General features: G+C 37.3%; 3 protein-coding genes across 4 annotated transcripts in view; 1 reads left to right on the top strand and 2 right to left on the bottom strand.

Annotated features, from left to right (window-relative positions):
* kif16bb (kinesin family member 16Bb) overlaps positions 1-4,789 on the bottom strand; it is a 36,696-nt gene extending 31,907 nt beyond the window's left edge. The window contains exons 1-7 of the mRNA XM_030156644.1: positions 4,743-4,789; positions 4,584-4,647; positions 4,377-4,481; positions 4,099-4,215; positions 2,625-2,722; positions 395-510; positions 173-324 (exon numbers count right to left, since the gene is read on the bottom strand). Coding sequence (XP_030012504.1) covers positions 173-324; positions 395-510; positions 2,625-2,722; positions 4,099-4,215; positions 4,377-4,481; positions 4,584-4,647; positions 4,743-4,789 — 699 coding nt within the window. The remainder of the gene's footprint in view (positions 1-172; positions 325-394; positions 511-2,624; positions 2,723-4,098; positions 4,216-4,376; positions 4,482-4,583; positions 4,648-4,742) is intronic.
* A 990-nt stretch (positions 4,790-5,779) lies between these two features.
* mad2l1bp (MAD2L1 binding protein) lies at positions 5,780-9,514 on the top strand. The gene is made up of 3 exons (XM_030155943.1): positions 5,780-6,203; positions 7,693-7,946; positions 8,511-9,514. Exons 1-3 carry the CDS (start codon positions 5,780-5,782, stop codon positions 9,036-9,038), a joined length of 1,206 nt encoding a protein of 401 aa, XP_030011803.1. The 3' UTR covers positions 9,039-9,514.
* On the bottom strand, positions 9,370-13,733 carry ephx5 (epoxide hydrolase 5). 2 transcript variants are annotated; one of them, XR_003937485.1, is made up of 10 exons: positions 13,455-13,733; positions 13,123-13,336; positions 12,864-13,044; positions 12,580-12,789; positions 12,372-12,501; positions 11,235-11,446; positions 11,016-11,124; positions 9,926-10,051; positions 9,581-9,836; positions 9,370-9,542 (listed from the first exon to the last, which is right to left on the bottom strand). XR_003937485.1 is itself a non-coding variant. In XM_030155941.1 (10 exons), exons 2-10 carry the CDS (start codon positions 13,475-13,477, stop codon positions 9,635-9,637), a joined length of 1,407 nt encoding a protein of 468 aa, XP_030011801.1. In that variant the 5' UTR covers positions 13,478-13,517; positions 13,600-13,733; the 3' UTR covers positions 9,370-9,634. The 2 variants fall into 2 exon arrangements, 1 of the variants encoding a protein (XP_030011801.1); XM_030155941.1 differs by having other exon boundaries at positions 9,370-9,836; positions 13,455-13,517; positions 13,600-13,733.
* Positions 13,734-13,742: the final 9 nt, after the last annotated feature.

Here is a 13,742-nt window from a genome sequence, read left to right as displayed (position 1 = left end):
GAAAAAAAAGAAAAGGGCTTTGAAGATGAAAAGATGTGTTAACGTCATTATACAAAATAGATAAACATAGCTAATTAGAGCTCTTGAGGGATGGCCTTTACTAACTAACAACTAAAGGACTTTCAGGGAAATGTTTACTACAAACCAAAAGCATATAATGTTTTCCAAAGACTAAAGTCACCTGAGTAAATCTGATGGTGAAGATGGCGTGAGAGCGGCTGCTGAAGTCATTCACGTCCGTGGTGGCTGTTGTACGGTTTACATTTCCAAGAAGGATTAGCCGTTCTATTTGACAGTAGTTGTGCACCAGGTGCCTGGACAGGTCTAAACAAAGAAGTTGTTTCTGTATTGGATCATTTAATAAAACTTTCATTGTATGAACAACATGCCTTACTTTGTACATATGGTCCACTCCTTGGGTGCTCTCTCACCCTCAAGCCTCCACTATCTGTGGGTGTAGTATTCTTTCTGAGAAGGTCCTGCACACGTTCGTTGTAAATTTCTAAATAGCTTGGGCCAAGACAGAAAATACAAATGCAAAATATGATCCTAGATTGAATACAAAGCTACAAAGGCACAAATTAATGAAGGGTTTCACTACTGATATGTGAATGGCACTGCACCAGATGAGAAGGAAACGAGTTGCTTCCAAATGTCTGCTATGAAAAGAGATGCACTGTGGGTTTGGAGCTAAATTATTGTGCCTGCATTGTTCTGCTTGCCTTGGCAATGAATAAACAAACATATGCAAAGTAGCTTTTGGCAGAATGTGTCGATCAATAGTGTGGTGGGTGTGTGCAAGAAACAAAAGCACCAGTCTGAGTGGCTGATTCCAAAACAATGCAAGGCAAGGAGCAATTAATTTTTTCGAAAGCACGACAGTAATGAAATGACAGAAACCCTACCCTGCATCCATGCAGGCTATTATTTAGTACAGGGTGCAAAAACAGTCACTATATAAGATGACTGAATACTCAGACATACCTAACTGCATTTATTATAAGCACAAATGTGAAATGTGAGCAACTTTACATTTTGACTGCAAGTTGTTGAAGGGCAGCTACCTGTACACTATGGTAGCACAATATTGTGAAAAAAAAAAAAAAAAAAAGTTTAACATGCACAAATGAAAAAAGAAAAATAAGCCAAATATACAAACTTAAAAAAAAAGATTGTCATTTTGCATGTTTCACACAATACCTCTGTTCAGTGTAATTAAATATGAAATATCACAAATTAATCAGTGTGTATAATTGCACAGTCCTACTGAACATTATACTCAATATAACAAAATCATGTTGAAGGTAAGAATATTCCATGTCCTTCTCAACCCATTTTGATTAATATTTGTAATAAGTTGCAGACAGACTAACTGCTATATAAGTGCTAAATGCATGTTTACAATATATATTTAGTAATCACTACATGTCCATTTAAATCAACAATTCCACATATTCTGTAACTAAAATGATTTTCATGTGAAGACTACCAATATGTGATGCTGGTTTCAGGTACAGAGCCATGCATAAGCCACATTGACTAAATGAATACTAAAGTACATCACACATGTTATTTTGTTCAAATTAATCTTCAGTTCTTCCAAAAACTTTAATATTTCCAAAGCAAGGCCTGACAGTCAGTAAATAAAAGCTGCAGTTGAATTACATCCAGCAAATTTGATACCAAATGGCTGACTAATGGAGTCACAGTAGCATAACAATCTTCCATTCCTCAATTTCATTTCCAAACCTAGTTATTTAGAAAAAGCTGGGACACGAGTCCACAAAACAGACTTGTTTGTTGTTTAATCATTGTAATAAAGCCTAAAAGAGTATCTTTTCTTTCTGATCCAGCAGCTGAATTTCAGCACTCTTTAATTTGTCATAACTATTCTTGCCAAGCAAAATGATAAGTCCTTTTACCTGTTTAATTATCATACTAGTGAACACAAAGTAAAAAACAACAAACAGAACTGACAGTTATTTTGTTATTCTTAGTTCTGAATGAAATTCAATTTGAGCAGTACAAAGTAGAGAAAACTACATAATACTTCTTGCCATTTAGTACAGAGGGTTAACTGTTCTAACAATAATGTATGTAATGTAATTTTGAAACCATTTTTGAACTTTGCAATATATAACGGTGATGGGAATAAACCAAACAGTGAAATTAAGTGAATAAACTTTAATAATATTTAAACTGACAAATGTTAAACATACATCATCTCTGAATGATATTTTAATTAATTTTAAGTGATAACATTTCAATTCATGTCAAAAATAAATGTTTTCATGTTGTGTTAACCACTTTGACCTTCTGGGTTGCCAATATTCCTACGGTACATTTTCCACAATTACTGATGCTAAAGGATATTATTTCATCAACTGAATTTATGTGGTTAGAGTAGGTGTATGTGGTTTGTTTGTGGTTTAACAGCATTGTGGAGGGGGGGTAGACAACTTGGTTGAGGTCAGTGCTCTCCAACTGCCCTTTCTTTAAAATAAAAAATCATTAAACTTCATAATGAATAAAATACTCAGATTTCTATCACTCCTTTGCAATAGGTTAAAGTAGCAATACAGAGAAACGGACAAAGACAGAATGGGTGCATGATGGACGCTTACCTAACCTCTGTGCAGTATGACACAGCATCACTCTTGCTTCTCTGGGATATCTCACTGAACAGGCCTTCACAGATCCGTGGGATTAAACCTTTATCTTCCTGGGGAGTCACATTAAATGATCACAAAATGCCTTTAAACATGTTGGGTTCTTTTCACTGACAATTCCATTTTGCTCCGATTATGTGCTCTTAATCGGGCGTCTACGCTTTGCTGTGACCACAACTCAGCACATGCAAAGACTGCTGAACAACACAAACAGCAGCTCATCTGATATGGAGTCAGTGAAGCATAAAAGCAATTCCACTCTGAGCGGCATGCCCTCTTGTTTTAATTACAAAGTAACAGATAGTAAGCATTAAGAGCCATATATAATTATCTGGATGTTGACAGCAGCTCTGCTGTTGACCTTGTACAAATCTCCTGGTAGACAACCAGAAGCCTTATTGGTAATGTGAAATTTCCATTGCTGTGCAAGGTGAGGAGAAAAGCTGAAAGCAGCTGCCCTCATCACATTTTCTGATTTAAAGAGGAGAAACATGGAGATAAATGGAGAGAAGGGGAGGGGCGTCAGATAAGGCTCACATCAGTCCGTTTCTAATGTGGCAACGAGCCAGTGAAATTCACACGAGGTCACTGGTACATTGTGCTGTGTCAGCTCTACAGTGTTGAAAACATTGTGACATTTGGAGGCATTGTTCACACTGCAGGCAACAGTAGACCCAGTCTGAGTTTTTTTTTGTACATGTGAGCAGAGATCATTGTGAACTGCAGAAATATTATCTTATTATTACCTCCACCAAGGAACGGTGGAGGTTATGTTTTCATCGGGGTTTGTCTGTTTGTTAGCAAGATAACTCAAAAAGATATGGACGGATTTGGATGAAATTTTCAGGAAATGTTGATACTGGCACAAGGAACAATGATTCAGTTTTGGTAGTGATGGGGGGAGGGGGGTGCTTTTCTCTCTTTTTTTTCTCTGAGTGTTTTTCCAGTTTGGATATGGGCCCCTTATGAATGGAGGTCCTGAATGTGAAATTAGTGTTTTATGTCACTCTAGACTGCCATTTGTCATACATTTGCCCAGATGGGACAAACTGAGTAGTAGGTGTACAACATTACAACAAAGTGTGAGGGTAAGTTTGGCAATGTGGGGCAACTCTGAATGTGACACTTGAGAGCATATATTGTATCCTGGGACATAAACCCATTATCTTGTCAACATCTTTATTACTGTTCTTTTGTACATGCAGGTCAGTGCAGGACTGTGACCCCTTGACATTGTAGTCACATATAGGTCACATACGAAAATAAATGTAAAACAGCCAAACAAAAAAAATTAGAGAAATGAATCCATATTGACAACTGAGATTTCTAGTGTGGATGTTCAGTAGTCAAGGTAAATACATAAAATAAAAGTACATTTAATGTGTTTCACATTTGATTCATGTGACAAAAAAGATTTAAAGCTCCTTACTGCATTGCCCATCATGGTATAAGATTTTCCTGAGCCTGTTTGTCCATAGGTGAATATACAGGCGTTGAAACCATCAAATGCAGCTTTAAGGACATCACACCCCAAGTCCTTAAATATCTGGAAAAGCAGATTTATGTTTATAGGAGGTTTTTGAATGGTTAAAAACAGACAACACGGTGCTAAAGATATTTTTAAGCATTAGGTTCACACAAAATTAGAAAAACAAGAGCCTTTGGCAGACAGACCAATCATGACTCCAGACATTTTTACAATCATACCTTTTCCTGAGATGCAAATGAGGGACTCTCCGGGTCACTTGAATCATATGAGAAGTCAAATGAAAAGGTCTTCTGTTCATCCCCTCGAACAGAAAGGCCTATAGGCTGGAATAATTAAAAAAAAAAAAAAAAAAAAAGGTACAGCTCACTGGGGGGAAATAAAATCCTCATTAACTGCAGTGTTTGATATTTTATTTTACAAAATACCTTATGAATAGTTGTAGTTTTTCCCTGCACTTGGATAATCACCTTCGATGAAGACTTCTTTTCTCTATGGAAAAGTCCATATGGTTGGCATTCGTGTTCATATTGAAAATTTGGAATTGAACTTTTCATAAATGATTTAACTTAAATTGTATTTAATACCTGGTGTTCAGTGGACGGACGCGGACGGCGACACAGACTGAAGCCATGACCTCCTCAGAATCAGACAGGACACCAACAGCAAGTTTTTGATCGAACATAATCATCCTAATTATATCACCTGTGGACTGTCCTCAAGATGTAGTACTGGGACTGGCCACTAGGGCTGAGAAAACTGCAGAGGGTGGATTTTTTTTTCATCTCATAATTACCATTATTTGCATTCGTTAATTATTCTGTTATTTATTTGTATTGGATTGTCTACACTGTGTTATTTTTGCTGGGATTTGTAGTCCAGCAAAAAATTCTAATTAGTTTTGTTTAGTTTGTTTCCGTTTGTTTCGGTTGTGCCCATTTTCCTGCATGACGCACTTTTGTGTGAACGATTTTGATAAATGAAAGTTGAAGCGAAGTTAAAATGGCTTTTAAAATTTTGATTTTATAAAATAGCAAATACACTTTACTTCGTTACAAGGCATACTATAGCTATACGTTTACACTTACATTGACTTATTATTATTATTATTATTATTATTATTATTATTATTAGTAGTAGTAGTAGTAGTATTTAGCACAGCCTAGTCCTTTTCGTCTTTCTTTTCCATTTTATCCACGGTCAAGTTTTCCAGTCAATATGCCGCATTCACTTACATTAGAAAACTTGTCAGCTGAATCAAATATGTGTAAATATAAAGAGGATCTACCTTTGGTCAAATCAGTGACTGTAAGGGTCAAGTCACTTTAAATCATCTAAATATCACTTAAATTGACTAAAGTGAAATCCATCTCTCTGATATTATGTTTAATAAAGGTAATGACTTCGGATTGTGTCTTTAACAATATTTTTCATTGTACCTCTTTTTTCCAAATATATATTCACTATTGTTTTACTAGTTATTTAACATAAATTCAGTCATGTATAAGTTATTTAATAGCTGACATTTACCATATGAGCAGTAGGGCATGAGGATATGATTTCTCGTTTTACAATTTTTTTACGGACGTAAACTCAACATTATGATTCACCACTCACGCTACCCATGATGCATTGCGGAAAAGACCCGGCGCGGACATTCAAAACTATGGCAGAAAACGCGATTGAATTCGAACCAAATTTAAAGTCAGAAGAAACGGGAAAACCGTCTAGTGTTGACACCGGAGACAATATGATGGGGAGACTGTCGTGTTCTTTAGAAAAGGATATCAACTCCCAAAACAACCTGAGTTTAACACATAAAGTCCTAACGTTACAGCGTGTTTCCGACGACTTAAATCCACACCAACACTCTACGGAAATCGCCGGAAAACTCTCATCACAGTCTTTAAAAACATGTTTAAAGGCGAAAGACGGCAAACAGACGACAGGTGGTTCTTCTGATCACGGAATGAACCTCGAACAGATCAGTGCGAACTGTACAGAAGACAAGGAAAACACCGCCGTGCCCTCGACAAGCAGCACTCCCGGTACGTGATGTACAAACATGTTGGGTTTAGGCTAAATGTTTTCCTAAGGTTCAATAATGTGGTAATTAAAATAGTCAGACACGTTTCTGAGATTTAGATCAGCAGATGAATGCAATAACACCAACTGTGCACGGTGCAGTTCCATCAGAATATTAGACAACGACTCTTCTGGTTATAAGGCTTTAAACTTACCACTAAACCCAGTACTGTCCTTCCGGTACAAATGATCCTATTTCACTATAATCACTACATTACTACATAAACCATACATATACACTTGCAACTGGCTGAAAAAAATAATTTAGTCTTGAAAAGGTCATTTAAAAGAATTCAGGTTATTCTGGTAGACACCCTGTGTGTGTTCTGCCTTATCACAGTGCTATAATTACTTTTAAAGGCAATGATTTCTGAGAAAAAGGATGAAAATATTCCACAAGACATAAGATATCCAGTCTGAAGTTAAGCATTTACAGCAGAATGTATTACAAATGTGAAATGTTGGCGTAATCCGCTATGCAATGAGCTCAGTGTTGGAGTCTGTCATGGTTTTACTTTTTTATATGATGTTTGGATTCATTGTACTGTGGCATAAATGTGTATGTTGCATTTTACAAGTATGTTTCAGGCTACTTTTTATAATGTTGTTTTGTTTAATCTTTACCATTTCATCAGATGTGAGAACCACCTATTTCATTGCTGTTTAAACAAGAGGGGTTCTCAAAAGTGTATCTAAAGAAGAATAATTATTTTCTCAACCTATAATAGAACCACTCTTCATTTAGGCTACTGTGTCACAAACTTTCAAAATCAATGCATCTGGAGATTCAGTGCAGAGAAAGGTGAAGAAGAATAACAAGTACAATATTTAGGATGTATTGATGTAGTAGTATAACAGAATACAATGAAAATACACAGCACTATGATCCCAGATTAGTACTTATGTAGGCTAAATCTATTTGCTTACAGTCTGTAACAAAAAAATGTTTAAAATAAGACCAACTACAACACAGTTAAAACAGTGATAGGAAACAATACCTGAAGCATTTTAAAAAGCATAAATTTAGTAGAGTGGTTAAATCTACTGGTATCCACGTACTACATTTTTATGACTTGTAAAGTTGCCACAGTAGTTGGGGGCAGCAATGATAAAATAAAATACTTTCAAAGTCTGTACTTTTGAGTAGTTTAAAGGTAGTTAAAATATTCTTTCGAAAAATCCATTTCATGCTACTTATACTTCTTTACACAGTACAATATTTTCAGACAGAAAGTGACGGTTACAAATGAGCTAATGACTCACAAGTCCCTGAATCAAATAATGACAAAAGAATCTAATCAGATGTGATCTTAAGTAGAGCTAGTTTTTACTCAAGTGAGTTGCAAATAAGATTTTCCTTGTTAAAATGTTACTCTTAAAGAGCCACAAACATTAAGTGAGACATATCCATTACTAATCCTAATAATATTATTGTGGTCTATATTTGGACAGACAACATCCAAGAGGAGGAGAGTTCTGGCAGTGTGAAACCACACAGTAACACAGAGGACTGTGATGATGAAGTGTTTAGAAGAGCACAGGAGGAAGGCCGTGTGGACGTGGTCTTTCCTGGCACTGTAACCCAGGAAGGATGCTGCCGGTTTGTCAGCGAGATCCTCAAGTGCATACTCTATCAGAGGCAGCAACTACCGATGACTTATGACCAGCTGGTGTACTTGCAAAAGAAACAACAGACCTCAATGCAGGTAAATAACATTTACTTAGACAAATCACCTGTCACACTTACAGTCACTTTATTGCAGTTGTTTTGTATTATCATGATAATCATTTTCATTAGCTGTCTGCATAAAAAAATAGCTGGATTTATCTTTGTCATTTTTCATCACTTTTCCTGATGTCATTTTCCTTTGAGACTTGACTGGTCATTATAATTGATTTATGTGTATATATGGCTCTTTTCACTAATTTGTATTTATGTAGGCTTATAACACTGGTATAACATTAAGTAGAAAAAGACAATTTCATCATGACTATCATTTGTATGGTTACATTAAATTTTACTATCATGACAGCCCACACATCATCTGTCTAGAAATTATTGCATTTTGTTTTGTTAGGTGATAGTAATCATTAGTAAGTTGAAGAGCCTGGAATATTGTCTACGCATAGTTAAATAAATGAGTGCATCTTCTTTCTTTGTATGTTTTCAATTAACTTTTATCCTTTTTATGATGTTGCAAATAGAGCTGCTGACATGCAAGAAAAGTTTCAGACATCTGACAGTTAAGTATTATCTTACTTCTTTTTAGGACAAGGACACAGTGAGTCGAAGGCCAGTGCAGTCTGCAGAAATGGACGGGCGTAAATGCCAGCAGACCCTTCAGCAGCTAGAGGAGGTTCTGCAGCAGCTGGAGGTGTTGTTTTCCCTCAGCAGGGTCCCCCGTGTGTTGCTGCTGATGGGCGGCTCCATTGTACTCCCCAAAGAGCTGTATGAGATCAATATGGACGCACTGGTCCTGGCTGGCGGAGATCAGAGTCTTCGTGTATCTTCATGCTTAAGGCAACTCTTCCGCACGCTGTTTGTGGCTGACCTTTTGTCTGACACCAGGCCAGTGCGTTTGATGCCCACGACAGTCTTCGCTCTGGCTCACAGGGATTGTGGCGTAGGTTGGTTCCGCCCTAAACTGCAATTTAAAGTGCCAACTCGAGTAAAGAACCAGATTATTACTCTCACTACTGATCCAAACACCTGCAAGGTACCAAAGGCAGAGGAGTCCGATTGGCAGGATTATGTGTGGTTTCAGGCACCCATGACCATCAAGGGCTTCAGCAACTGACGCATAAAGTTGTGAAGTGTGACACCCTGTGGACGAGTTTCAGGAATTGGTGTCCCACTGAAGTTTTAATAGTGGTTCAATGGAGTTTAAAGTTAACTTCTGAATTTAATTGTATAGATTTTAATTATGAGTATCATTTTCTAAGTAGATGCCAGATAAAAAAAAATAATGGATTTACTGACACAAACAAACCAGTACCATGTATTATGTCTTTTTAATCTTTCATCCCTTTAAAGTCTCTTTCCATGAGACTTTGCCAACATACACACCACACTACCATATTTTTATATTGATTGTTTTGAGGACCTTAAACACAACCATACACATAACATTGGTGCAATATTTTTATTAATCATAATAAAGATTAAAAAAATATAATATATTGTTTTCTTTGTTATTAACATTAAAGTGCCACTATCATTAGTTTGTCAGTTAAAACCACTCTGTAGGCAATGTAGAGTTGTAGGGAAATCAAGTAAAAAGCACTGAAGTATTGAATGGAATTACAGAAATGTGCATATGTTCCCAATTTAAAATTAAATCAAACAGAGTGATAAAAAAGACCATTTACATTTGGTCAGAACGCATGTGCAAGTTCAGGGCTTCTCAACTTTTTTAACAAACTGCAAAATGTCATCAGCCAGTAGCTTTGGCTCCTCAAAGGCAGCAAAGTGACCTCCTCGAGACATGAACGTATACGAGTAGATGTTTTTATACCTAATTTGTGCCCATGCCTGGGGGCAGTGCATCAGCTCATTTGGGAATGCTGCCAGTCCTGTGGGAACAAATATCCCTGTCCTAAAACAAAACAAACAAAAACAATCAGTATTGTCATATAACAGGATTGTGTAACAGTGGTTTTACAGTTTGAACACTCAGCCACATACTTCTGGTCCACTCTGTTGTCAAAATTTCTTTTGGTGTTCTCTTTGTAGAAGCGCATGGAAGAGACGATGGAGCCTGAGGTCCAGTAGATCATGATGACTGTCAAGAGTTCATCCAGGTTGAATTTCCTGTACAATAAGAGACATTTATGGAGTCTCACAGCAGCAGAAACATAAATAAACATAAGGTGCTGCACACTTTTAATACCCCTTGGCCAAATATAGTGATTATGTCACTGAAAAGACACGTCACTATTTGACCTTGAAAAAAGTAGGTCAAGGTGATGTATTTTCAATAGGCTTCTGCTCCATGCCAAGACACATCCACAGTATAAATTTGGTGCAGATATGCCCATGCATTCTTTAAATAATGTGACATGAGTTTTTCCTTTACCACTGTTTACTACAGGTTTCAATACTACATACTGTATAACCCCTTTAATGAATTATTGCATCAATAGATAGGCTTAGGCCACATAACCTCAGTTAATAATTGAGGTATTAAAGAGACTGACAAATCCAATGTGTATATATATATATATAATGTTTAATATTTTTAAAATGCATTGTGGAATGAAATATCCTTTTCAACTTCTACTTTAATTATCATGCTGACATCAATTCATATCAGGCCTGGAAAAAGTAAAGTAAAATCCTCAAAAGCTCTGGAAAATGAATGGAATGTAAGGTTTGAGGATGCTAATTACTCCCCTGTACAATGTCCTAACAAAATGTAAAATGATGACCATGTGAATTCATAAAAGGGGATTAAAAGTTAAACATGGCAGTGAAATAAATTAAACAGTACAATCTGTTAAATCAGTGGTAGGTTTTTCCTTATACTGGTGCAAAAACATTTAATTGTCATGCAATAATTAACTCACATATACTTCTGTTCATGTGCGTAAAGGTTATGACTGATTATTTATTTAATTTATGCACCCTTGAAACTCATGGCTATTGGAAATTTGTCTGTAAAAATGAGTGGGAAACCTCTGAGCACTGTTAGAATTGTGTTTTCTTGTGCTGTTCCAAATCGGAAATAAACAGGAAACAGAAATGCCAAGAAAGACAAATGAAAATCCTCTCGTACCTCTCCAGCCCGCCATCTTCCAGGGCTCTGTTCTCCAGATCAGTCCACGTGGAGAACTTCTCCAGGATGTAGGCAGCCAGGCCGACAGGAGAGTCATTCACTCCACAGCCTGAACACACAGGTTAAAATTGTATTCAAAGGCTGAAATAACAGAGGTCATACATTAGAGGAATAAATAAATCTGTCTGCTCAAAGGTGGAGTATGAGCCTGTTCTACACCTGCAGTGTCTGGTTTAGTGGCCTGAATGTGTAAGTAGCCTGTTTCTCTCAGGATTTCCCAAACATTCTTTTCAAAGTAAGGGAACAGGCGGCGGACATCTTCCCACGTTAAACCCACAAGGAAAGGCAGGTAACGGCCAAACATGAGGCCCAGCAGCACTTTGAATCCTCTTCTTGAAAGAAACATGTTCAGATGGAGGCCTTTCACACACCTTAGAAAAAAAGATTATCAAAGATCAGTCTGATAAATAAAAGACAAGTATGACCTATTTTCATCTATATTATTAAAGCCAAATGACCTCTGTGTGCGTGTGTGTATGTGTATCTACTTTATAACTGAAAAACTGGAGAGAGCTAGCCTTTGCCTCTTTGAGTACTTATGTATTTTGGGTCAAGGATTGGACAGGCAAAAACAGCTAATTGATACAACCAATACTTCTGGAGTTATTAGTTAGTTCTATTTAAAATTACAATGGTCTTACAGGCAGCCTGCGGACCTTGTTAGTGTGTGATCACAGCTGGACCCAGTTGTGGCTGTGAATGGACTCCTCCGCAGGCCGCTGGTAAGTCCATTGTAATTTTAAAAACAACTAATGAGTCCAAAAGTACTGGTTGTATCAATAAGCTGTTTCCGCCTGTCTGATTCTTGACCCCAAATACATAAGTACTCCAAAAGGCACAGGCTAGCTTTCTCCAGGTTTTCAGTTATAAAACAGATACACACACACGCAAACAGAGGTCATTTGGTTTTTATAATATAGATGTTCAAAATTTCTAATTTAAGGAGTTCTAAGACGATGAAGTCCTGGCACTGGTTTAATGTGCTGATGGTCAAACAAAATCTATGATAAAACACAAAGGTGTCTTTCTTTACGTACAGTCAATCCAAAAAACAAAAACCTAGATATTCTATTTTTCAACATAAGCTGTGAATACAACTTTTTATGTTGTTCAGTATCAAATGTTCTTTTCCCCCTCCAGGAATCTGTAGTGTCAGCGTTTTTTTTGTAATTTCCCAATAGCTTGTGGTTATTGTTTCACAATGTAATCAACAATGTCACAATGCTCCATTTAAAAATCATGTGGATTGTGACATTCCAATGCAGTGATGACTTGTTTGGATGTGTGTTGTCTTACTGAGGCTTCATCTGGGCCATGTTAGTGGTGATAAGGGAGCCCCAGTCTCCACCCTGCAGATAGAACTGGGAGAAGCCTAGACGCTCCATCAGTGTCAGGAAAATTCTTGCAGCAGACAGACTGTCAAATCCTGTAAAAATACAGGTAGTGTGTGGGTAAATATCTGATGTTTAAGATAAAATGTATTCCTTTATTTACAATCATCTACCTTGTTTATGCGGGGCTTCTGAGAAACCATAACCAGGGATAGATGGGCATATGATTTCAAATGCAACACCATCCTGGTTCTCTGTGAGTAGTGGTATTATTTTGTAAAACTCATAGAAGCATCCAGGCCAGCCGTGAACAAGCATGAGAGGCAGAACCTTCTGATTCTCACGGTGTGGGGGCCGCACATGGATAAAGTGCACATCCAGTCCTGCATAAAAGAAATGGTGAGAAAAGAGAAACTACACTGTCAACTTTAAGACAGTCAGTGGGGGCTGTGTATACCTTCTATTTTGGTTTTGAAGTGTGGATACTTGTTCAGCATTTCCACCTGCTTTTTCCAGTCAAACTCATGTCTCCAATAGGAAACCACTTTCTTCAGGTAGGTGGAATTGAAACCATAATGGAAGCCACTGTCTTCCAATGGATCCGTGTAGCGTGTTCTGTCAATCCGCTCATAAAGGTCCTGGAATCAATGATTACACAAACATGTTTCTATCTCACTACTGTTAATTATTAATCACTTAAATCCTTAGAGAATAACCTCAATGTCTTTATCTGAGGTTTCCACTCTGAAACTGTAGATGTTATCATCTTTTGACAGTGACTTCTGCCCAGCTCCCCACCATCCTTCACCGAGGGGGATAGTTTTGACTTGTCTTCTTTTATGCACCATGCACGCCAATATCCCCCCAGCTGCAACAGCTGAACCTATCAGAAGCCGCTGCTGGACAACATCCAGACCAAGGAAAGCTTCCCTGCACAATGTAAAATCAATAAAAAGTGAATTCGTTTAAATAAGTTCTCACTCTTACTGCTAATATACTTCTGTACATAAAAATCAGTGCATATAATTTGTGTTGAACATCAACTTACTTTAAAATATGTAGTTTTTCCATCGTGCTGGGTCAAAGGTGAACAGCTACAGGTAGGTGCGCACTGGAAAAGAGGTCAGAGTGAGACTTCCGGATTGCACTTGAAACTTGTGCGCAATCAACAGAATTCAGCCGTTTCCAAATACCTTCTTGGAGTTGTAATGTATTTTGAGTTTTTGTGATAAACGCAGAAAACAGAGCAGGACACAACGGCACTCACTGACGTCTAAAACGAACACACCGCGACTGCGTGAGGAACGGTAGACGAAGGGCGTCCCAGAGATTGTTG

The sequence above is a fragment of the Sphaeramia orbicularis genome, chromosome 15 (assembly GCF_902148855.1).
Source record: "Sphaeramia orbicularis chromosome 15, fSphaOr1.1, whole genome shotgun sequence".
Lineage (NCBI taxonomy): Eukaryota > Metazoa > Chordata > Actinopteri > Kurtiformes > Apogonidae > Sphaeramia > Sphaeramia orbicularis.
Note: the sequence above shows the minus strand (reverse complement) of the source record. Positions and strands in the feature narration are given on the sequence as shown.

Bases quoted from the DNA above. Each gene is read 5' to 3' on its own strand.
- mad2l1bp (XM_030155943.1), top strand. From the start codon at position 5,780: ATGATGCATTGCGGAAAAGACCCGGCGCGGACATTCAAAACTATGGCA. The intron at 6,204-7,692 runs GTACGTGATGTA...ATATTTGGACAG, and splicing joins CTCGACAAGCAGCACTCCCG to ACAACATCCAAGAGGAGGAG. The intron at 7,947-8,510 runs GTAAATAACATT...ACTTCTTTTTAG, and splicing joins AACAACAGACCTCAATGCAG to GACAAGGACACAGTGAGTCG.
- ephx5 (XM_030155941.1), bottom strand. From the start codon at position 13,477: ATGGAAAAACTACATATTTTAAA. The intron at 13,337-13,454 runs GTAAGTTGATGT...TACATTGTGCAG, and splicing joins GAAAAACTACATATTTTAAA to GGAAGCTTTCCTTGGTCTGG. The intron at 11,125-11,234 runs GTGTAGAACAGG...CTGTGTGTTCAG, and splicing joins CACTAAACCAGACACTGCAG to GCTGTGGAGTGAATGACTCT.